General features: G+C 38.7%; 4 protein-coding genes across 7 annotated transcripts; 2 read left to right on the top strand and 2 right to left on the bottom strand.

Moving 5' to 3' along the window:
- Positions 1-10,653: 10,653 nt before the first annotated feature.
- LOC115758832 (inositol-trisphosphate 3-kinase homolog) lies at positions 10,654-18,814 on the top strand. 4 transcript variants are annotated; one of them, XM_030699609.1, is made up of 4 exons: positions 10,654-11,322; positions 16,381-16,521; positions 17,402-17,511; positions 17,585-18,814. In XM_030699609.1, the coding sequence occupies exons 1-4, from the start codon at positions 11,014-11,016 to the stop codon at positions 18,402-18,404; spliced, it is 1,380 nt and encodes a 459-aa protein (XP_030555469.1). In that variant the 5' UTR covers positions 10,654-11,013; the 3' UTR covers positions 18,405-18,814. The 4 variants fall into 4 exon arrangements, with proteins under 4 accessions (XP_030555469.1, XP_030555470.1, XP_030555472.1 ...); XM_030699611.1 differs by lacking the exon at positions 10,654-11,322 and adding an exon at positions 15,616-15,734; XM_030699610.1 differs by lacking the exon at positions 16,381-16,521 and having other exon boundaries at positions 10,655-11,322.
- A 360-nt stretch (positions 18,815-19,174) lies between these two features.
- LOC115758635 (replication protein A 32 kDa subunit) lies at positions 19,175-20,516 on the bottom strand. The gene is made up of 4 exons (XM_030699370.1): positions 20,418-20,516; positions 20,296-20,357; positions 19,661-20,235; positions 19,175-19,596 (listed from the first exon to the last, which is right to left on the bottom strand). The coding sequence occupies exons 1-4, from the start codon at positions 20,428-20,430 to the stop codon at positions 19,518-19,520; spliced, it is 729 nt and encodes a 242-aa protein (XP_030555230.1). The 5' UTR covers positions 20,431-20,516; the 3' UTR covers positions 19,175-19,517.
- Positions 20,517-21,318: 802 nt separating this feature from the next.
- On the top strand, positions 21,319-22,690 carry LOC115759336 (alpha-ketoglutarate-dependent dioxygenase alkB homolog 4). Its single transcript, XM_030700254.1, has 2 exons — positions 21,319-22,106; positions 22,482-22,690. The coding sequence occupies exons 1-2, from the start codon at positions 21,382-21,384 to the stop codon at positions 22,675-22,677; spliced, it is 921 nt and encodes a 306-aa protein (XP_030556114.1). The 5' UTR covers positions 21,319-21,381; the 3' UTR covers positions 22,678-22,690.
- Positions 22,691-22,724: 34 nt separating this feature from the next.
- On the bottom strand, positions 22,725-23,828 carry LOC115759335 (zinc finger protein 236). Its single transcript, XM_030700253.1, has 2 exons — positions 23,600-23,828; positions 22,725-23,538 (listed from the first exon to the last, which is right to left on the bottom strand). The coding sequence occupies exons 1-2, from the start codon at positions 23,753-23,755 to the stop codon at positions 22,732-22,734; spliced, it is 963 nt and encodes a 320-aa protein (XP_030556113.1). The 5' UTR covers positions 23,756-23,828; the 3' UTR covers positions 22,725-22,731.
- Positions 23,829-25,314: the final 1,486 nt, after the last annotated feature.

Below are 25,314 nucleotides of genomic sequence, written 5' to 3' on the forward strand. Positions count from 1 at the left end.
ATGACTGGATCTAAAATGAGTTTCATTTTTTGAGTTTGATCGAGAAAGTAAGGATATCATCGACCCGCGATATAATATTTTCCTTACGGTTTTGCAGATATGTGAGAGTAGTGAAGCTCGTAAATGCTAAGTTTAATAAAAAATATATTGGAAAACAGAATTTATCGCTATATAAAAACTTCTTTTTCGACCTATGTACTACTGCGACTAAATTTATCATATAATAGTGTAATAGTATGATTTTCTTTATTGATTTAACTTATGTTCGGGTGGCCTTTTTATTTTTAACAACACGTCTTCTTACTGCTAGTACTGTAGAGAGACTGCCTTCCACTTCTTCTCTGCAGCCGCTTTTCTTTATCGATATTACATTTGCTTCATTATCGATATATACTTATCGTACTGTTATAATTAACATAGATAGTGACACTATAATACCCTGGCTAGGGTTACCAATGATGCTCTTATCCTATTACAATAGTTCGACAATTATAACATCAAACTCATATGTATATAAGTAGTAATAAACGCCGAGTTTGGTTAAGATATCTTGGTAAACAAGATCCCTTGAAACTGTACGATAAGTTGCCCGATATTGATAAGATTTTGCATAGTGAGGAGCTATATGATATAGTAGTCCGATGCGGCCATTTTCAATATATGTACTGCCTGTCGGAGTTGTCTCCTTCTCGCTCTTAAACCTTTCAAGACAAACTTTTAATAATTTTTAAAAGGATAAAAATCGAAACCAATTTCGATAAATCAATATATGTCGATGTAATATTATTTAAATTATAACAAATTTAGTTGTGTCATTACGATCCAAAACCGGAGTTTGCGAACCAAAGGCTTGAACCGTAAAATGCACCAAACACATTCTTTGGCTTTGATATATATTTTATAAGATCGGATCTGCCACCTTTAATGTCTATTAATTAGATTCACTTTTCCCTATCTTCTTCTTCTATATAAACAATCTATATTTAGTCTGCCTTAGAATAAATATCGGTTGCACTCTGTTTTTCTTTCTTTTACTATCTATTTCCAAGTTTCCCAATTCATTTGCTTTATATATACTTTTCCCAGTGCCTCAATTCGAAATCGTTAGCGTTACGCCCATCTCATTAAATAGACTCTGCCACGCCCTTCAGCTGTTTCACATTTCGCTATCAATCGTTGCTCCTGGTCGAGCTGGAGGCTGATTACCTATATCAGTACGATTGTTACCTTCACACCTGTAGCAAATAAACAAAGTAAAAAAAAAAAGAGAAAGAAAAAGGAAAACAATTAAGCATTTGTTTATATGTGGGTAGCTACCGAGAGCTACCCCAGCGATAAGCATAACAAATAAATAATAATAGGAAATTGTTTACAACAAAATATTGTTTCCTATTCCTATAGAACAGTTGGACACAGAAGCAATTGCTTTTGTTGTTGTTGTTGTTGTTATAATGCATTGTTTAACTAATGAGTTTATTGTTGTTCTTGTTGTTATTTGAACTGTGCACACACCCACCCCATTCACCCATTCAGCCCACCACCCCCCACGCAATGCACCATTATCTCTTTGAAAGCCGAAAGGCATTGATAATGCTCACATATTATATATTCAGCTCGTGTCGCCTAACTGTAGCCCCTCAAAACCCCACTACCTTGACAGATATACGTAGTGCCCAAAAATAATACATCAAAGTCACGCGCAAGTTGGGCGTTAGAATTGGATATGGTTTGGTCAATGGTTATGGCAAAAGGCGACTCATTAACGGCCTTGTCATCCGATATCTATGTACAAAGTTCAACACATACATGTATATATTTATATATATATATCACTAACACACAGTAACAGCTATATAATTAGCGCAATTATCTGATAAAAGATGAGACTCTTGCTTGAATCCATTTGTGTGTATATATCTGGTAGTAAAATATTTAATATGCTGTATGGCTAGTGAAAAAAAAAACGTATGCCCTTATAAAGTCTGGGTAACCAGTATAAGTGTACCTAGAAGGTTTTATACCTTGTAATACTCTTGATCAAGATGATCTCTCGCTCTCTTGTTCTCTCTCTCTCATTTCTCCAAACAAACTATTCTCAGAGCTTTTAGGTTACCTTGAAACTTGGAAAAAGTTGACGAATATTGAATTTTTTTTTTTTAATTATTTATTTATTTATTATAAGTCCATGATAGAGTTTCATATGTTCTAATTATTATTCTATGACTTAGTATTGTTAGTAAAATACTAAGTCAATGCCTGAAATTTTAACCCGAATCTTCGTTTTTCAATCAAAAAAAAAAAAGTATATACATTATGCAACTTAAGCTGATTATATGACAACTATGTGTCCCATCTGCTTCCACAAGAAAAGTTCAGAACTGTACTTAAAAAGATTTTCAAACTTTTTTATTTAGTGTGAACTCTGTGTCTTCCCACCTGCTTCCAAAAGAAACCTTAAAAATGTTACTTAGAGAGTTCTTTAATAAATATTATTTACTAAATTTTTGGTAGATTCCAAAATAATAAAAAACCAGTGAATACTTTTAAGCGTTGCACAAAATCAAAATCTCAAGTCGCGTGCAAATATTTAAGTTCACAATATTTGTATACGAAAAAAGTTTGCTTTCCGACCGGGACAAATATTTGGGATTCTATGAAAAATTGAAAGCCATAAATTTTCAGCGAATCGACGTTCGCATGGCTTTAATTAATTGGATTTTATTATAAATAACTCTTTTTTTATACCCTGATTCCATTAAAAATGTGTATAAGGGTATATTGTATTTGTGCAAAATCCAAATGTATGTAACAGGCAGAAGGAGCATCTCCGACTCCATAAAGTATATATATTCTTGATCAACACCAATAGCCGAGTCGATCTAGCCATGTCCGCCTGTCTGTCCGTCCGTCCGTCCGTCCGACCGTATGTATGAACGCAAGGATCTCAGAACCTATAAGAGCTAGAGACTTGAAATTTTAGATGTAGATGCTCCTAATTCCCGCGCAGATCGAGTTTGTTTCCGATGATCGATAACTTACTCCGTTTCCAAGCAATCGATAAAAATCGATATCGATATCCTGGCAATTTTGGTAAATAGTAAAAGCTAGAGTCACAAAACTTGACATAAAGCTTCTAAAATAGAATATATATGCATTTGAGGTTGGAAGAAGAGGGTTCAGGGTATCCCCTAGTCGGGAGCTCCCGACTAGAACCTCTTACTTGTTTTGATTTATTTTCGTGGTTGCCTTAGGTACTGACCAAATATGTACACGATGAGGCCTCTAATGATATTATAATATTCCGTGAACATTTCGATTCATTCATTTGGCAGCCACGTGCTCCAACGGCGCATGTCTGCTGGCGTCTGGCTGATATATAGCTATATACACAGATAGGTATATATATTCATATATAGTATTTTATTACAGAATAATGTGTTCGATGTGGCGAAGCGATAAGAAACGCGAGACAGCTGATCTCAGCGTGTTCGAGGTGGGAAAAATTTGCGAGTGCGTTCGCACTTGAATTGTTCGAAATTCCTAAAATAAAAACAGATCTCAAGTTATATAATTAAGTCAGACTTAACTGTAAACTGATCGGCATATTGCGTCATGGCAACGGTTAAAACCGGGCATCTCATCATAACTGACCGACTGACGTCTCAAGCCAGGTGCTATTTTTGGAAGTGCGCCTTGTAAATTTAACTTTATTTTCTGTTCGATGATGATAAGCCCTGTATCAGCCCTCTCACTGTCCAGTTTATATGTATTTTTTTTAGCTGCCCCCCAGCGACGTGTTTTGTTTGCATTATCTGGTGCTGTTTTATATAGACGTAGCGCCTCATTATGCGAATCTAGGGCGAGGCTAATCTTTTGGTGTAATTGACGCAAATTGAAAATGAGTCGATTTCAGAGTTTTATTTTTTCCTCTCATACGGCCAATGGCTTTTGAACCCGTACTGAATCAGCGTTTCCCTAGGTCGGGCGAGTGTTGTGCCTGGTGAAACGTGCCGTCTCTTTTATATAGTACACAAAGGTTCTACATGTAACAGACGCAGCGTGTGTCATTGTTTCAATGCTGAAGGTTGAGAACGCAGTTTGTCGTCTCTCTTTGTGATTCTCAATGGACTGATGAGTCCTGAATGTGCTAACTAAACAGTTTTGCTTCGAAAAACAAGTGTCAAGCAGAACATATGATGATCACACTAAAGATTATATTGGTTTAAGTGCGTTTTTACTACAATTCTGCGAACTTTACTAAGTATTATAATATATCTTACAAAAATATATCATTTTTTTTAAATAATACAATACTGAGAAATATTAAGTTTTTTTTGTTATTGTTTTTTTTTTTAGAAGAATAATTCCATCAATATTTTTTTTTTACTCTTAGCATTGCTAACGTTTATAAGTATTCTCTTTACTTTATACAAAAACCCAGAAATGTTTAATCCCATGAAAATCTGATTTATAATTAGTCTGCTTACCAAGGTTTCTTCTCGTCAGATCTTCAGCCTTCGGCTCTACGTTTTTCTCTGATATATTTTTTTGCTCACACAATAAAATGGGTAAATATTGTTACGTTCTTACTCTTTGAGTCCTTACTTTAAATAAATAAAATAAATAAACAGACATAAAAATTAAACGATTTACCTGAGATAAACAAATAAAATTGAAATTCCTTTTTATTCTTGATATAAACAATCGACATGTATGAAGTGCCGACTAAATGCAGCTTAAGAAAATATTTGTTGTCGAAAGCAATTAAATTTTGTTAAAAATCGTTCTGAATACAAAGGTGGGCTATACGAATTTATTTACGAATTGTGAGTTACGATCGATGTGTTAGAACGCGAACCAAATGTTGCTTTAATTTTCAAAGTGCCGATTCGATTTAGATCCATCAAAATGTTTACACGCACATAAATAATATCGTTTTGTTTTTCTAAGTTGTTCGCGTTTTTGCGCGTTTTTTTTTATTTATTTTATTTTACGATTATTTTTGCATATTTGGCTCGCGTGATTTTTTTCTTTCGCTTTTTGTGCTGCTGCGTTCTGCTCTGGCATTAAATTTTGAGCATGTCATTTGGGCGTGACCCTAGATTAGCACAATTTGTATATGTATATATACATATATGGGTATATATATGTCTATAGGGTGTCATTTTTTGGGGCTTATCAATATGGCTCGCGCCATTCATATGTTACTACGCTATTTTTAATGCTAAATAGTCATATAAATATACGAATATCATTCATCTTGACTGAGGGTATGTGCTGTACAAAAACAGATATTTGACTGATAGATATCCTGTAAATGCTGCTGTCAAACTGTGTGCTCAAAAATTATCATTTCACAAAGCTTGGTGGTGAGTCTGAGAACTTAGCTAGACTATTTTAATATTCCTTATTTCCTTCAGAGACGAGACTTGCATATTATTTTGTCTTCTCATCCATTACTATACCCATTTGCCTGTGATTCCGATGACAGGGTATATTTTAGTAGGTTGATAGCCTCAGATCATGAAAATACAAATTTATTTTTTATAAGCAATAATTGTTACCAGGGGCAAGACGTGCAGATACTGTATTAAAATGGTTCAAATTAGTTGCTGAACTTGTAAATTAATAAAGACGGAAAAATACCTAATTATATAAATATTAACATTTATTTTTTTGTATATACAAACAAGAACTTTCATTCAATTATTTTTGTGTTCTATCTCAGTTCGATCTCTTTTACGATCGTCTATCGACTGACGCAATAGGTCTGGCCTGTTTCAATTGGAAGTTTCAGCAGAATCATATATTTCTTTTCTTTTCTAATTAATGACGTTATGGGTCAGCTCACATTTTATAATAATTCCTTTGAAATTTCAAATTCGTCAACAATCTTTTAAAAAAATCATTAAAATTTTGCTCACATTTTGGTATATTTTCCCTGAACACCAATTGATGACGCAGCAGACCCCAATCCTCAATTGGCACGTCAAAGATTCCAGTAAAACTCAGAAGCTGCCTGAGATTTACGTATTTTGCGGTTGAAAATGCGTATGTTACAGCCAATCCCGTTTTGCGTACATGTGACACAAATTCGAATCGAACGCAGTTTATGGCAAAACCCGAGATGCCATTTATAGACAATTGATTAGTGAGCGCAGCTTTGATGATTTATTTAACTTGGGGTAAAAATATATTAAAATTTATAGCAATGCTGGCTTTCAGATAAAGTGAAACTAGAAATCATTTGGCTTAAAGCTGGTAATTAAGAAGTTTGGCCGGGAAAAGATAACAATTTTGGAACTGGGTTCTTGCTGGCTTGAATAAATCAAATAGGAGTAAAAAAAAAACAACGTTAATTAATTGCCAAGATATAAAGTTAGATAAAAAACCTTTTAAAAATACAGACTAATAATAAAGCTAACTAAAGTAAATTAATATACGATTGCAAAATATAAGAAATATATTGTGTAAACAAAATGAATGTAAATAAATAATATTAACAAAACAAACTTTTTTTTTCAGTCTCGCCTTAACAAGTAAGTCATGCTGAAACTGCGAAATTGCATCGCATTACTTTAAGGAATACCACTAATATAGTCTAATAAGGCGTATAAATACCTTTTATATAATTCAATGCGTCAGCCAAGGGCATTGCAATTCGTATAAACTTAAAAAGTTGAGAAAACAAAGTTAATTTCAGAAATTTGATTAGCACAAATATTGTTTTGACTAAAACTAGATTTAAATTAGTGTGGGAAATTGCTTCTAGATATTAAAATAATATCGAGCCAGATAAACATTTGGCATATGTTCGATTTTCTATTAAAATGCAAGCATCCTACAGATTGTCTATTCAAAATTTTTGTACATATTTGTTATTGCTATTGAATTGGTGTTGCCCCTAGACCAACCTAATTGTTTGTGGCGCCAGTGCTAGACACACACACACACACACACACACACACCTATATGAATTTGTGTGTGTTTTTCTCTAGGTAAAGATCAGCTATATGCACAGACACACACCCCCATACATACACACACTCTGCTCAGCATGACGCTCGCACAACAAAGCAAACATGTTAATGAGGCAATGTTTTTGTTGTTGTTGCTTTGCGCAAAGCCTAATACTATGACGTCAGTAAAGTCATTGAATTATAAATTAATAACGAGCACCATGTCAAAATTATAGCAAACATTTTGTTAAGCTCTGCGTATTACCAACAACAACAACAACAACAACAACAATAGCTGAAATAGTTTAAAGCCAACTAAAAAAATATCGTTAAGACCCGGCGCGGAAGAGCCAGCGAAGCGGCGCTACCTGAGCAAACTATTAAGTTACATTTCAGCAACAATTCAGTATGAATCGGAATCAGAGTCGGAGTCGGAGTCCGATTGCGATTGTGATTGTCGGTCCGTGAGCTACGATAAAGTCGCGAGATTAAAAAAGTCAAGTGACACGCAAATGCGTCAATCGAAAGCGCAAAATTTATAAAAAAAATTTTAAAAAAATTATTTAAGACAAGCAAGAACTTTAAGTAAGCGTGACGAAGCTTGAATACACTTATCGATTATAATCGGAAAATAATCGAATGGGAATTGATGTAATTTCGACTGATTGTACTCATGTTATCTTTACAATATAATAAAGAAGTAGATACAGATGGAAAGAGCTTGTAAATAGAGACAGGTGAGTTTCCCGCTCAAGATCCTGTATTTAATATTAGCTGGCTTTTCGCAATACATTTTCAAAGAAAGCTTTATAAATAAGTTTTATGCGAATCGGATTATAAACAAAAATCTGTTTACCACTATTTTTAAGAACTGCGGAAGAAATTTCCTTAAACTTCACGCTGGGTGTTAAATTAAATAGAATTAGGTAACTTCTGTGTTAGCAGTAAATGGGATACGATTCTTACTCCATATAAAGGCTTACATGTTTTGTGAAATTATTACAATACCCGCCGCAAGGGTATCGACAAACAAACGTCACACGTCACAGCTTGAGGGTACAGCAAAAGTGGGAGCTGTAGCTGAAGCTTGAAGCTTGGAGCTCGGAGCTGGAAGCTCTTTACGTCTGCGTCTGGTGGCGTTTCTTTGTCTTTGCCTTTGTCTTTGTCTGCCGATGGCCAGTGATGCGCACAGAAAAATCCACTTGAGCTGTAACAGCTCTACCCTCGGCTGCTCCTGCTGCTCCCGCAGATCCCGCTGCTGCTGCTGCTGCTGTTGTTGATGATGATCATGACAAAGAAATGTCAGTAATCATCGCCACAATCCCCCGAACCAAGCCCGCCCATCACATTCAAGCCAAGCAAAAATTTACGTTTGACGTCAGCAAACTTGAAGCTTGGGCATTTCTCGTGGACTTCCACAAAAGCGCGCGCGATGATTATTTGAGAGCGCCGTTTGGAAACGACATTCAATCAAGAGATCCGAGAGATTGATAGAGCTGCAATAAATTGAAATGCTGCCCCAGCAATGCACTTATATTGCAGTTACCGTTATGTGGGCCCAAGGGATCCGGAAGGCCTCGGAACGTAGGTACTCATGAGTGTTAAGAATGAAATTGTTGCGCTTTTCATGACGAATATCCCCACAAATTGGCATTTAGAATACTCATACAACTAATTGCTTATTCGCTGACTCAAAGTCAAGCGGGCATTTTAGTGTCGTTTGTGAAGTACGTTTAGGCATCTGTTGCTCCATGAGGGTTTATATAATTTTAGTTGAGGTTTTTAAAATTTATAGCTATATCATTAACTATGGCTATAAAGAGAAACTATCTAAGTTCCAAGGAAATTGATGAACATTTAAGACTATCTATGTCAGAAAATAAAATAAATTCCTATTGTTATATTTTAAAAAACTAGTTTGGTAGAAAGGTTGCTAAAATCTTTTAAGATTTCCTTTCTGGTATAATACTTGAAATCCTTGCATCTGTTCTACTAAAATATACCAATTTCTTGAGTTATGACATCCGGTTTATATTATTGTATTTTATGTTTTTAATTTAACTGGGAACAATATATTTGAATAGCTAACGCGCTTCATTAATTCTGTTTGTGCTGCTTTGATTTTTAATTATTCGAGTTTTAACTATTCCATTCAATAGTATTTGGTTACGGTCACGTGCAGTTGGATTGGATTTGTTCTGATTGCATTACTCATACGCCACGTTGCACTGCATTCGGAAAGTTCAATGCATTCGTGGAGGGTCTTGAGTCTGGGCCTACGTCGAAAATTAGCATTGCCATTGGCTACGCATAACAATTGGGGCCTCCGGTCGTCGTCTGACGTATGTGGCTGCCATGTGGAGCATGCAACTGCAGACGACGGCTGATGTCGAAACTCAACTTGGGGGTTTGTATGTCACTCAACATGGGTCTGACGCACGTTGCGGCCCCCGGGCTCCACGTCTGCGCCCATAAATATGCGCATTTTGCACTCTCCCTTGCGTTGGCCATGAACCGACGTGGCCTGCAGCGAAAAGAGCTCAAGAAACTGGCGCAGATCTTGGATTGCGTTGTTTGCATAATCTTCCATTTAGCCTCTATAGGCGTTCCAAGAAGAAGATCTGCGCATTTAGCGTATTGTCCATTTGCAATGCAGATATGCCGTAGCATCAGATGTGTACCAAGTACTCCCGAGAGCAGTTCAACAGTTTGGATAAACAACTTCCAGACAGTTCAATGCCTGACCTTAGATGGCGCCATATGCGGGACGGTATCATAAGCTTTGTCTTCGATATCATCTTATCTAATTGCGACGTATCGCAACTACGCATCGGAGATAGTAAATAAGTAAGCTTCATTATGCAACTCCTCAAACTATTCGTTGTATGATCACAGCAGTAGACCTTTACTTTGAACGCATTCGAGATCAAGTGAATTTATAGAATAGAACTACAGATTGAATCAATTATTTCTACGTATGTATCTATATATAGAGCTGAATTCAGAATTTTCCAGTTTTTAGTCCTGTTGACAAAGATATTCGTCCCAGGTTTAAAAAAACCAATTCCTCTATTATCTCTATACGTTGTCTGATCAAATCTAAATATATGATATATTAACTAAATGCAGCTTCTTTTAACTTCAGAACCGAATCGATTGAGTCACAAATTATATACAAACAAATATTCTTACCTATACAACATACATATATTTAAATATGTATGTACATATATTTCTACACCTTTTTCATCAATATTTTTATGGAGTAATATATCTGGTTTATTTCTGTCTTAGCGTGCCCCACCTTTTCTCATAGTATAAACATGTTGGGAGAGGCGCGCCATAATCCTCCTATTGGAATCAAAACAAACTGAGTGCAATGCTCACGCCCTTGCTTATAATAATACTCCCCCACACACTCCGCCAAAAACTATCCTCGCTATGCCCACTCTTCACTGGGTATTTCTCTCAGCTAGCGCTCTCTGCTCCGACTGTACACTCTGCCCCACTGCTCGCGCTCGTCGCTAGTGCTCTCCCTGCTGCGCCCGCTCTGATTCCATCAACTGCTCTCATTCTCCACTTCGCTGCGCTCTGAGCGACGATCGGCTCGTTGCGCTGCCGCTGTCGCTGCCGATGAGTGAGTGCTTGGCTTTAGTACAAAACTGGCCGTCGTATGGCGAAACCAGTTAGTTGCCCCACAGAGTAGCACGCGTAAACAGCTGAATGTCGTTTCGTGTGCGTTGAATATCAATTAAAAATCAAACATTTTTGTTTCGTGAAGACTTCGCAACGGGCCAACGCAAAAAATTAAACCGAAGCCGAGGCAGCAACCAAAGTGTAGCTGTAAACAGTGCAGTGTGAAATCAAGAAAGAAGAGAAGATAAAACGCAAATGCAATGTGCTAATGAAAAAAAAGAGACTAGGAAATATATGCATGAAAATAGTTAAATAAAATATGCAAATCTATTGAGCATAAAGCGAAAAATTAATTACCGAGAGACAGCTTAACTTTAACACCCGCCCCTGTGCACCGGACAACTAGAACTAAAACCAAATGACTATGACTTCAACCGTGCTGCAGCGTCCAACAGCAACAACAAAAACAGTGGAAAAACAAGCTACAAAAACGACGGCAAGGAGAAGTCGTTCCACCATGGCCTGGTCCCACGAGAAATTGCGTTTCTCGTGCATCGACAACATTGGCCTGAAGCAGCTATGGAAATTGATTGCATTGGATACGGCAACGCCGCCATCTTCACCACCCAGCAGCAACAACAAGTCTGGCAATGTAGAGCAGCAGCCGAAATCCAGCAGCAGCAGCTGCAACAACAACAACAACAACGACAACAACAGTAATGCTGAGGTAAGTAACCGAAAAGAAAGCTAACAAGGGGGGAGCAAAACATAAACAAAAACAACAACAAAATATTAAGAGAGGTTATGACGTCAATTGGGCGACAATATACATCCGCGTAGAAAGCAACGTAAGCAGAGAAAGTAGTGACCCAAAGACTCAGCACCTATCCCTCCTCCGCCAAACCCAATCTATCTGCGGGCACATGACTAAACCTTTTAATGCCAAACAATGCCGGGCATTATCTTAAGCAGTTGTTGAAACAACTGTTCGGATTTCCTCGAGCTATGCGGCATGTAAACAAGCACTGAAATTCCAGTAACCCACGTAACGTCAATTTGCATATGGCAATAAAAACGCAAAAAAAAGCGCTAATTAAGACGGGCAAGAGCCGCTCTTAGGCATGGTACAGTGAACACTCGGTAATTAGAATGGCCAAGGGAACAATTCTAAAATGCATATTCTGGCAAACATTTTGCAATCCATTCCAACTCTAAATCCGATGTGTTGCAATATGCGAGCGACCACTGTACAACAGTGGAGTCCAACATTTAGTCACATGCCTTGGGCGACAACAAATCAATTCATTTTATGAAAAACAATTGAAAGGCTTTTATTTAGCGCATCTCTTCACGTTTCTCATTCTCTCTTTATGTTAGCCACATATCAATTTGTCGCTTTGTTGTTTCATTTTTATAGACATCCTTTCATAACAATTATGACAGCTGTCAGTTTATTAACACTTGCCCTTGCTGCACTCAAAGTATATACGCTTGATATATAATGGCATACAAAAAAAAAAATACAACTCAACAAGTTTTTTGAGAATTTCGTGCAGTGTACATTGCGCACTTGAATAATTTGTATAGAGAATATAACTGTCAAGTGCAGCGGCCCACGCTGTCAGCAGCTGCTAAATTATTATCAGCTCCAGACCATTTTATTTTATACAAATTTCATTATTATTATATGATTTTATAATACAAATTTTCGGCTTGGATCAAGGCTTCTGATAAGTGGTGCTTGTTTTCTTGATTAATTGCGATTTTGTCTTCTGCGAAGGCTGTCTGTCAGACGAAATGTAGAGTAAAGTTCAGGGCAAATCTGTGTATACTCTATTTCAATATACCTGTTGACATAGCATAGCAAATACCCTTTCTTCTTACGATGCTTACTTATTAGTCACAGCTCGGCTCAGTTTATTGTTTTTTCGTTTTTTAGAAATTTCACTGTGACGCATCACAAGTGTTCAAAAACATATTGTTTTTAATTAAAAGGAAAGAGATTAATCATAGGATTACCAAAATTCGAAGATTACTAATGGGATTTACCACAGTTTTCTTTCTCTCTAGAGGTTATTGGCAGATTTATAGTTTTTAGCGAGGCGTGTCTAAAATTGACATGCTTAGCTCTTTCTTATGGCTTTTAGCTGGCTTGATGGCAGTTAGGCTGAGTTTATTCAGTCTAACTGTTAAATTTAAACATTTGTCAGCCCGTTGACAGCAGCTTTTTGATATACTAGGTTTAATATACCTGTTTCAATCGCAGTCGCTGGCCCTGCGTTCATCTTCTTTCGCCTCGTTTCGTATAACGTAACTACAATGCGTTATGTTTTATAAACCATAACTGGTTTTATTTTTTAACCCTAACTCTCCTCTTACAACCCCCCCCCCCCCCCCCCCTGTGGGGGGCCACAATGCATTGACGTCAATGCAAATCAAGCGACTTGTGAATTTTGCCCGCCTGTCACCTGGCCGCCCCGGCTGCCCCTGCTGCTCCCTGTGCGAGCTCTCTATGCAGACACAGCGTCTTCGAGGGCTCCCGGTTTATTGAATGTCAGGGTTGTGTTCTAGAAAAAAAGGAGACTGTAACTGAGTCACCTACTCCTACAGGCCCAAAGCCGGACCCACAGAAATTAAAACTAGTTTCGACTGGGACCTGCCACAAAAGTCAAGTGCGTGTCGCCACGCCGCAGGCTTAAACGGTTGACTTGTATTGAAAAAGAATACAAAGGTAAAATGAGTATAATTCCACCAGTCGACCAGTTATCGACTGGGGGATACCCTGTGCACAGCTGGCATTGCTTCCTCTTTAATTTGTAAATAACCTTAGGCTTTAGAGTGTAGGGTCTAGGCATACTCAAATGATGCCTCTTAAATTCTTACCTGAGGTCTTTTGTGTCTTTTTGCGGCGCTTGCCGCAAACGGCATATAGCCATTTTTTAAATATTCTTAATTAGCACAGGGTATATTGAGAGAGAGAAAAAAAAAAGAAAAAGTTAAGCTTAAAGTTTCAATTTGACAAATTCGGCGAGTTGAATTTGTTTAATTAACAGCTCAACGCTTTGACGTCACGCGCATAAATTTGCCAGCAGAAATGTTTTGTTTTATTTATTATACCTTTTTTTTTTGTCTTCTTCTGAGTATATTTTGTTGGTTTAAAATTGTTCATTCGGCTTTTTGAGTTAACACGCTCGTTCGGGGGCAATACAAATTCTTAAGTAGTCATAAATAAACACTACTAAACTGTAGCTTAGTTAAACAGTGGCTAAAAATAAAAACGTACGCGTTTATAAACGTGCGGAAAACGCACTCAAGTCGCGTGTGAACAGCGGCGCCCTGTAGCGCAACGAAAAGCTAGCGAACAAAAACACAAAAACAAAATAATAAAAAAAATGGGTTTACAACTCTTTATTATTATTGTAATATTTTGCGTTTGTGTGCAAATGTCATAACTAATTATCGTTGCGGTCGTCTGTTGTTTTCATTTCATACAATTTTAAATTCTCCACGGTTGCCAAGCTTTTCGCTGAGGTTTTTCCAGCCACAAAACAAAAAACAATAAATTAAGTAACAATATATAAAAATTAAATAATATGTGAGCCTGCCTTATCAGAAGTCTAAACTCTTGTTTAGCACTTGGCTTTAAAACAGTGTGCTAATTGTTGTACTCTTAAATAAACTAGACCTTAATAGTCGTTAAATGTGTACGTGCAAAAATGTACAAGCCTTAACGTATAACCCGACCAAATATCATTAAAATTGTAATTTGCATTAACTATATGTAGCTAGTCGTTCCAGTTGTCAATGAAAAACATAAAGGCAACAACTGTGTGACGTCTGCGTCCACGATTCTATAATTAAATGTTGTCAACTACTGTAATCTCTCACTCTAAGTGCCTAGCGCAAACTCTTGTTGTTGCATGTGCTTTTATTTTGATTTTTTATAAAGGTCAGCGATTCAACTCTGTGCTAAAAATACAATATTTCACACACGACTTTCGCCTCGATTATTGGTTAATAGCTTTTGATATGCATTTGATTGACAGTGGCCACACAACGCGCATAGATTGATCAGTGTTTAATTACTTCAATCTATAATATTATATTGGCTTTTAATGAGCTGCTTTTAAAAGTGTTTTAGGTATCTTAAACTGGTTTAGTAAGCAAAATTTGTTCGTTGCTTAATGATGCGAGTCATCTCTCGATGCAGCATAAATTTAATTTCCATTTTGATGGTATGAAATCAGTTTCATTTTGTTGTCACCAACTTAACAAGCCAATTTATGAGTTGCAGCCAACTTAACTAGCTCGACTTAACAGTCGCAGCCAACTTAACTGGCCGTTTGCTTAGGTGCAGCCTACTTAACAGGCTCGTGGATTCATTCGTTGCTGCCAGGCAACAATTAAAGCTATTTAAATTGAAAATCAACTATAAAATTCAATTAAAAAATTTTCCATATGATATTGTTTATTTAAAATACAAATCTCTATTAAATGCTTAGCATATTTACAAAGTCCTTATCAATATTATTAAACCACTGTTGCACATGGCAACCTTGGCCGCATGCCGCTATCTAAAACCAGACCACAGACATTATCTTTATACCAATAGCTGGGCTATAGCCCCCTCCATATATATTCATACTCATATCTAGATGCCAGTTAATGCCTTTTGCATTTAGTGCTCAAACAATTGTAAATGACAGCTGGCACACTGTGCCTACGGTGGGCAAGCGCGACAAATTTGTGGCACACATGCAAATTTTTCAAGCTTACGTAAAAATTAAAAAACAAATCGCGCAAAACAACAAAAAATTAGCTCAGCTCGTGCCATGTTATTGTCCCAAAGTTGACGCTTGACTTGTGATGGAAAAAGACGCAGTGCTATCGCAACTGATAAGCGATAAGAGCTAAATGATAACAGATAAGATTTGGCTTCGGTTTAGTTCGTTTAAAGCCCAGCAGCAGTTGTGGGCTGCCTATATAAAGATGCTGTGCATAAACAATTGGCCGCACAGTTAGTTAAATGAATTACAAGAATTCGAGTTCGGGTTCGTTATTTGTTATAGCCATGGCACTACCCAAACATCTTATAAGCATATAACTCAATTTATGGAAACTCAGCAGCAACAACAACAGGTTGATAAATACATTCAACTTTGCATACTAAGTGGCTCATTAGGGGGCACGTTGAAGAGCCACACACATCGATCAACTGGAATGAGAATTGAAATGGGCCCGAGCCCCGAGGCAGAGACCCATAAAACAACGAGCCGTTTTATAAGCCATATACGATCCGAAGGCAGCGTAAACAAAATAGAATTTTTTGCACTTTGCTGTTGCATTTTGATTGTATAATTAATCAGGTTGGTTTTTTATGTTGCTAATTTTTTATTTAGCGACTGAGTCACAGGTATTTGCTTTCAAATACCCCCATACGCCAAATGTTTAAAGGGTATCTCAAAGTCAAGTAGTTCCCAGGCAATATCTAAAAAAAAACGCCTAATACATTTGAAAGTTACCTGTTAAACTCAATAGAAAGATGTGTACAGGGTAGCTCTTAGTCTGGCAGGCAAGGCAAAAAGACTTGATATTTCCTATGCATTTATATGCTATTTATACTAACTGTATTTTCGTTAGTGCAGGGTATCTGTGCGTAGAGCAGTCTCCATTTGAAATGTATTTTGTTTTGCTTTCGTTTGTTTTTATTGCTCGCCGCGTCTTGGGTTCACGCAGGGCACTGACGTCAATATATATATATTCATATATCTGATCTATTCCACAGTACCTCAACACCATACCCTACGAGAACTGCGACAACTTGGCCGACTATTTGAGCCTGCAAAGAGCCGCCCGGGCTCGCATCCTGGAGTCGTCGATGCCCACGACACAACAGCACATGTCGCTGCTCAAGTTCTTGGCCATTGTAAGTACCAGCTCGTTGGGTTCTGGTCGGTTGAGGTGTGGGTTCGATATTATGATGATCTTTTATGATGATTGAATCAATATCGATGCGATATTAACTGGCCATAAGGCAAAACAAACGCTTAAACGCTTCCTGCTTGCTGCCTCAGACAATAAGCATACAATTGGCGTGCTGCCTGCATTAATTTCACATTACAATCATATTAACGAACGGCAGGGAGGAGGACGTTGCATATAATAAAAACAAATTCGTTTTTGTTTTGTTTGTTTGATTATTTATAATCTTTAGCAGACGGCAAGTACTTCAATCTGTCCCCGATCACACACACAACACATGCTATAGAAAATATGAAATGTTTGATTTCTGTTTCTGTTTGCCTGAAACCAGTTCTCAAACAGATGCAACAATTCCATTGCATTTGTCCCTGTCGCTAGGGGCCCGATATCGCAGCGAGTGTGAAATATTATTGTCTCTTTATCAGTAGGTTTTTTGCACCCTTCTGATAAACACAATGGGCCATGGAACCCTCAATGAAATTCGTTTCCATACGTTTTCGGCTTTATTTATTGTAGCTTGTGATCGGAATAATGATTAGACATGAATATTCAGCGTAAAATAGACGAAGCTAGCTTTAATATTAATTAAAATCTTGACACTGCATTCAATAAGGCATTCTTAATTCTGAAAACTTACGTAATTGCATTGTGCCCTGTTAGATTCCTTGTTAGAGTTTCTTGATTAGTTCAAAGTAAAGCTTGGGTTCCTTGAAATTATTTACTCCCCTAAAACTATCTCACTCTGTTATGTCCAATGGGGTTGATTTACTGATAACAATAAAAATAATGATAATAATGTTTATGATTTTCTATTTGCCTTGCAGAACGCTTTGGAACTGAGCGCACCTGCCACACCCTTGCTGCTGCAACAGCAACAACAACAGACGCAGTCCAAGCCACACGGCTGGATGCAGCTCTCCGGGCATCCCGAAAGGTAAGCAGTTTAAATAGAGCCCCCAAAAAATCATAGTCTAATCAATCAGTTTTGTCTTCTCTTCCCGCTTTAGCATTGTGCCCACCACAACGGGCATTGTGCGCAAACGCATCGTTGGCATCGATGACAGCGAGGTGCTTGCCTATCAGATGATCTCGCAGGAGCCCAAAACCTCACAAATTGTGCCCGGCTACTTTGGATTGCGCGAGCTGCACTCACAGCACTATATCGAGCTGCAGGATCTGCTGGCGGGATTCAAGGATCCGTGTGTGATGGACATTAAGCTTGGCACTCGCACCTTTCTCGAATCGGAGGTCAGCAACAAAACGCTGCGTCCGGATCTGTATCAGAAAATGATTGCCGTGGATGCCAGTGCACCGACGCCCGCCGAGCACGAAGCACAGGCCATCACAAAGCTGCGTTACATGCTCTTCCGCGAATCGTTATCCTCGTCGCAGAGCAAGGGGTTCCGTATTGAGGCGCTGCGTCTGCGCGGACGTTCACCGCTCAAGGATCTCAAAACCTGTCGTAGCAGCGAGCAAATCTCACAGACCATCGAACAGTTTCTGGCCGCACGCAGGTCCGTGCAAAAGGAGCTGCTGAAACGGCTCAAGCACATGCGCCTCGTCATCGAGCAGTCGGCATTCTTCAGTCGCCACGAGATCATCGGCTCCAGTTTATTTATTGTCTACGATGATCAGCGCGTTGGCGCCTGGCTGATAGACTTTGCCAAATCGCGACAGCTGCCCCCACAGCTGAGCGTCAATCATCGCAGTCCCTGGCAACCTGGCAATCGCGAGGAGGGTCTGCTGCGTGGCATGGACGAGCTGATACATGCCTTCGAGGAGGTCTATGCGCGCAGCGGTAATCATCGCAGCTGTCTGAAGATCTGAGCTCCATACAAGGATCCACAATTGCCCACAGCCACGCCCACCTACAGGCACATAAGACTGATTTGCACCACGTCCCATTTATAATTTGTACAGTGAGCAGAAGTAGAAAATCATTGCATCAAACCCTGCATCATGCGACGCTTTTGACTATTTTCCACATTGGAAGCAAACACTAAGCGCCAGACCAGGACTTGTAGAGAATATATATGTGTATATATATATATACATATATACACCTATACTATATGTATAAAAACAAACGATTAGTATTGAGCACCAAGCAGCATTTGTTTGATTGAAAACAGGTTTAACTTGATTAAGTATTAAGTATAAGAAAGCGTAAAACAAAATGTACCCTCTGTGAATTTGTACGCAAGTAATAAAAATCTCAAAAGAAAATAAGATGAAAATTTAAACTTGATGTTTTTCTAAATACTATACATCAATATGCATGTTATAGTATTAGTTCATTTTTTTATTCTTAAAATGTTTTTCACTCATTTTCCACCCGTGCGATTAAATCGATTTAAACTTGAGAACAAATTTCGCCGAAGAAACCGAGCAGAAGAAAACCTTAAGCCGTGGACTTTCACTCCGCATTTCCACGGAGCTTAACAAAATTCCACGAAATCGGGTGGGAAATTGGTGAAAAAGACCGAAGACCTTACTGCTTCAGGCATTTCGAAAAATCCATGAACCTGGATGGAAACTGCCGTGTCTCAGGGAAAAGGTTATATTTTTATCCAATAAGCCTTAAGTATTCTATTCTAGTAATACTTGCTAATATAAAATCGATTTAAGTTGAAGCCCGAGCACGTTGCGGAACCAAATTTGAGTTCCGCAAATATCAAACGATTTCGGAATTAGAAACAGGTCTGCTAGTTGGATTTGCCTACGTGTTTCTATTTATAAAATAGCTGAGAAGGCGCAACGACTTAGTCGAATCGCGTTTTTAAAGTTTGAATACAAATGCATTCAAATCAAATATCGAATGGAATCGAACCTTTTCAAAGTAGTTGACAAAATGAAATAATTAGGTATATAGTTTCTTGAAGATACTTAATTATGTCGTATATATATAGAGTAAATTGTAGCATAGCATTAAATAAATAACTACATGGTGCATATAAAGTGATCTGCATCGATGCTGGAGTAAATGTGGCCCTCGGAGATCATAAAGTCCAGTATGTTGCTGTGGATTGAGATTAAGATAACCATAAGTATAACATCTTATTTTACAGATAAACAGAACTCACTTCATTTCGGCTTGGCTTATGTGAGAGAACTTGGCATTCAGTTCGCGTCGATGGATGCCCTCCTCGGAGCAGTTGCTCTTAATGGCCTGGAAGACGGCCAGCTGCTTGCTGTCCAGGCCAGCAACAATGGCATTGCTTTGGGTGGCAGTTACATTGGTCATTAGCGTGTTGCTGGCTGCAGCTGATGTGTCGCCCTTGACATGGTACTCCTCAGCCTTGTAACGCGAATGCAACGCCTCCAGAATGTGGGTGCACACCTCGTTGGGATCTAGCACATTTATCAGCTTGAAGACCATCAGAACTTTTTGGCCCGCCTGCGAGCGCACTGAACCATAGATTTTCACATAGTTGTTAATCATCACATCGGGCGACTTGATGGCATCGCCCTCCTCCAGCCAGTAGTGTGCATCAATGCGTCCACTGTGATCCTCCAAGGAGTATGTGATCTTCGTTGAGGACGTTTCAATGTTGCGCACAATTCCCACGGCGCAGACCAAAGCGTAGGTAACATCGAACATCTTGAAATTGCCCTCGGGTGAATCAATAATCTGCTTGACCAGCAGCGAAATAATACCCTGTACAATATAAATATTAATTACGGTATGCGAAAAGTTAGTTGCAAACATTAAACGTACCTCGCCGGAGGCTTCCTTTGTGGCGCCGGCAGTGGCCGTTTGTGTGGCATTGAAATCTCCAACTAAGGGAAGAGAGTACAATGTTTAGCTACAAGTCGTCAGTATAATAAGCAACAACTTACAGGAATCGTTCATTTTGTTTAAGTATGATTAAAAATATATTAATTCCACAAATTTCACAAGCTGTGTAAGCAACAAAACGCGCCAAAACACTAATGCAGGCGCACACACGTCACAAGCAAGCCGGACGTGCAAACGATAGTATCGAATCAAATGAAGAATGCCAAATTGCAATTTTCTTAGTCTATAAGAAGCCGTAACACTATTTTACTGACTAGCAGTAGTTTCGTATGTAATTAAAAGTTGGTAAAAATACCATTTTTATTCCATTTGTATTCTTGAACATCTACTGCATTTTTTGCTCTCATCAATTATGTCCTTAACATTTCATCGGCTATATCGTGTACGAGTGTTGCCACTTAGCTGCCACGGAGCTGCCAGTTGGTGTTAAAAAATGGTGGGCGTTAGTGTTAAGTGTTTTGGCGCCTGAGGTTGTTAATTTCGCGAAAATTTAATTGACATATTATTCGTGCATCCGTGGTTATTAAGATATTATTATGAGTGCTTATATGTCTGACCTGCGAGCAGGACTATTTAAACGAGCAATTGCAACGGTTTTCATATTTTCATTGCATACAATATATATGTTTGGCGGTGCACCTGGAGCACCAACGGTTCCATGTTAGCCAAGATCTGCGCGCATACCCATTCCAAAGTGAGTATTTAACTTAAAAATAATAAAAGTCGATATAGCTCTATTGCAAAAATACTGTATATTTACAAACAAAGAAAACACTTATTTGCATTTAATTAAATTTGTCTCATTTTATTTATTAACATATTTCTTCAATTAATTTGCTCCGGCCAGAAATAACGGAAATATTCCCGATAAACTAGCGGCTGTATCGTGTACCGTGTGGCCAGACAGATGACAGAGCTGCCAACTCGTGTCAAATAACAGCTGAGCGTCTGGCGCCCATAATTTTGCACCTTCCGCAAATCGCTGAATTGCTTGGATACATTAAAATGAACACGCTGCGGCCGTGCGGCTGCAAAGGTGTGCGCACCTGCCTCACCTGTGAACAGGACTACCAAATCGATAAACCATCACTGCAGCAGCAATTGCAACAGTTGGAATCTTGGTCCTATTGTGCACAATGTGAACGTCTATACGCCGGCTGGGACACGCAGGCTGTGCAAGCGGCACATCCGGATCACAATTTGGCCGAGAGTCTGCCACTGCCAGGCATTTTGGTGCAGGAGCAGTTTCTCACGAGTGCAGAAGGCGCACAGCTTATGTCCGACCTGGACGCGCTGCCCTGGGCCATTTCGCAGAGCGGTCGACGCAAACAGAATTACGGGCCGAAAACCAACTTTAAGAAGCGTCGCCTGCAATTGGGCGCCTTCGAGGGCTTTCCCGCTGACACGCGCTTTGTGCAGCAACGTTTCGAGTCGGTGCCGCTGCTGCGCAACTTTCAGACTATTGAACAATGCTCGCTGGAGTATGATCCCAGCAAGGGCGCCAGCATAGATCCGCATGTGGACGATTGCTGGATATGGGGCGAGCGTGTGGTCACCGTCAATTGCCTGGGCGATGCAGTGCTCACATTAAACCTCTACGAGGAACAGCAGGCAAACAAATATAATTTGGACTTGGTGCAGCAATACAAAGCACAGCTGCTGGCGCCGCTCTTGTCGCCAGACCAGCTGGCGGCCTACAAGGGCAAGGTGCTGCGCATACCCATGCCAAAGTAAGTATCTGATTATAATCCCTGCGTGCATATATTTTTAAAATGTAGTGGATCTTGCAGTATATTGGAGCTAAGTTTAGATTGCGAATTATACCCTCTATTTGGGTAAAATGTTTATTATGGAGTTTTAAATGTTTAGTCAGGTGAAAGCTTGTCCAGTATCAACAGGTGAACCGTGTGTCTGTCTGATTCTTCGCAAACGAATCTTTTGGCTTAGCGTGGTAGGGGAACATCCTTTTGTTGTCAGGCTCAGCCGGACTGATCATATAGTTTCTATAGGGTATCAGCCGAGTCGAGCACTTTCGACTAGAGAACTCGAACTTGTGCCGAGTTGCATGTGCATTGACCCATTGACCCTTTCTTGATCCCTTGCAGCCTCTCGCTGATTGTGCTCTATGGACCGGCGCGCTATCAGTTCGAGCATGCGGTGCTCCGCGAGGATGTGGATGAGCGACGCGTTTGCATTGCCTACCGAGAGTTTACGCCCATGTATATAGATGGCTTGGACAAGCAGCAGGGCGATTTGGTAAGAGAAAAATCACATTTATTTTGGTCATTAAAAGCAAATTGAATGGAGATTGGAAAATGTACAGAGATGCAAATCTGTAACTCTCTAGAAATTAATTTATTTATCATACTCGACGCTCTGCCGCTGACCGTTCTCCCTGTGCGCCGGGCGATAGTCGAGCAGGGCCACTTGGGCGGGCAGCTGGACGCCATGCATTCGCTTGAGATGGGCACGCAAATTGCTGCTGGTGCTAAAGCTGTTCAGGCAGACGACGCACTGATGGCTATTCGCATGCTTGTCCCGTATGTGGGCGTTCAGTTCCTTCACCTTGACAAAGGCTGTGGTGCAGTATTTGCAGACATGCGACCGGCGCACATGGGTCTTGAGGAACTGCTGCGAAGCATAGGCCAGCGGACAGTATTTGCATTTGTAAATGGCTTGGCTGCCGCTGGGCTCGCTGTCCAGCAGGCGGTTCGTTTCATTGTATTCATCCAGATTGTCGTGCTTCAGCTCAACGGCCGCATAGTCCAGTGTACGTAGCTCGTAGCTGGGAAAATGCGATAGATTTTGGTCCATTTCGGCTTGCTCCTGCTCGTGCAGTTCGGTGGCGGGCAGAAATTCCGATACAATCAGCGAATCCTCGTTGGCCAAACGCTGTGAGGGACGTGGCAGGTCCAGCAGCATTTGCTCCGGGTCCTGCTGCGTTGACTGCTCATCCACGTTGACTTCTATCAGCTGAACGTCACCCTCCAACTCCACCTCCAGCTCCAGCTGCTCCCGCTCCAGCTGTGCCTCGTTGTAGAGCTGACGCAGCTGGCGATTGGCAATCATCAGCTTGCTGAAGTATGCATAGTGCATGAGGCATTCCTCCAGGCAGGCATTGCATATCATGGGCAGCTCCGATGACAGGTCCAATGAGATGTGCTGTGCCGGGCATAGTGCATTATAAATAATTATGTTACTCTTATTAACTCTGTGCACCTACAAATATGGCCTGCATTATTTCGCATATTGTGTGCTCCTCCTCCTCGGCGTCTGCGTCGATTGTTTGGCTCGCTGTCACCACTTTGTGTTGCGTTATGTCTATGTCGGCGTTGTCCACAAAACAAATGCGGCACAGTTTGCGCAGGTCTATGTTCATGTTATATTCTTAACTTTATTTCAACAATTTAATGAATTTGTTAAATTTGTGTTGCATTTAAACAAATTTTACTGGCTTTGTCTAAACAGCTGCTTAACCAGGGCTAGGAGTAACACTTTAGCTGTTAACGCAAAAGGCAAGCTGTTAGCTATGCACTGTTAAGTTACAGTACATATCGATAACATGTTTGCTGTGCTTGACAGCTGTTATACGGCATATGGGACATTAACGTTATGTTTTTTGTTATATTTGCCCATATCATAAAAAGTCCCACGAGGACCTATTTTTAAAAAAATAACGTTTATTTCTTTTATAAAAAGCAAATATGTCGAAAAAAAAGTGTAAGTGGCCCTGAAATTGCCCGAAAGAAGTAAAATTTCTTATTCTCTTTTCAAAATAAATTTTATTCAGTTTTTTCATGTTTTTTTTGGTTTTTGCTTATGTTTTGTCGCATTCATTTCTCTCGATTTTTAAGGTTAATTTACTATTTAAATCATTTAATTCCGTTTCTGCTTACAATTAATTATTATCGTCAATGTGACGAAAGTTATTTGTCTGTCAATAATACGTATCGACAACAGACTTTTTATTTTGTTTTTTTGGTTTTTGTGGCTTATAATCATTATCTTTACATGCATTAATTGGGTTTCCATTTTGAGTTTACACAATTTGCGGTAACGATTTATTATTAATTATGCAATTAGCTATTTAAATTGAATTGGTAGTTTTTGGGGAAACTTTTTTATAGGCGTTGGGATTTATTTAACGGTTTTGTTTTGTTTGGTTTGGTTTTTTGTGAGTTTTAGTGCTTAACATTTGCAGTTAATAGCCTAGTTTTTTTTTTATTTAAATGCTAATATTAATTATATCATTTTTTAAAATGGGAACCGATCTATCTGGTTTATGCTTTAGTTCTTTAGCTGCATAGATGGGCAGCAGTAAAAAAAATTGAACAAAAAGTAAAACGGAATTGTCTGAATTTTGCGAGCTGCTCTTTATTTGAATAAGACAAATGTGTGTGTGTATGTGTGTGTGTGTGTGTGTGCCAACCTTTTGTTTCTAATAAGCATTTAGTGTAACTCTGATCAGCAGAATAGTAATTCGAGATTTTGTTTTTTCTTATTTTTGTTAAACTTTTAGCAAATGATAAAACATTTTTGTTACTATAACTTGCCATTTCAGATGTCATTCTTTTTTTAACATATTTTTGCTGTAATTTTAAATTCGTTTTTTTTTCTTCAAGTTGTCCTCTCCTAATGTAGGACGCTTATTTTATTTAACTTTAGTTTTCATTTTTGTTTTGTTTTCTTTTTATAATTGCCTATTTAATGCTATAGTATTATAATACATACATGTAGACTTCAATCTTTTAAAGAGTGTAGAAAATGGTTTTTGCTTTTTTAAAATAGCTTCTTTTTATCAAAAAGACATACATACACACATATATATATATATATATATTTATTTATATATATATATATATAGAAATACATAGTAGTTCTAATTATGCGCCTAGTTGCTCGAAGTTAAGCACTAAATTAATTACAAAAAAATTAAAT

This window comes from Drosophila novamexicana, unplaced genomic scaffold (assembly GCF_003285875.2).
Source record: "Drosophila novamexicana strain 15010-1031.04,08,12 unplaced genomic scaffold, DnovRS2.1 tig00000193-arrow-pilon, whole genome shotgun sequence".
In the NCBI taxonomy this organism is placed as follows: domain Eukaryota; kingdom Metazoa; phylum Arthropoda; class Insecta; order Diptera; family Drosophilidae; genus Drosophila; species Drosophila novamexicana.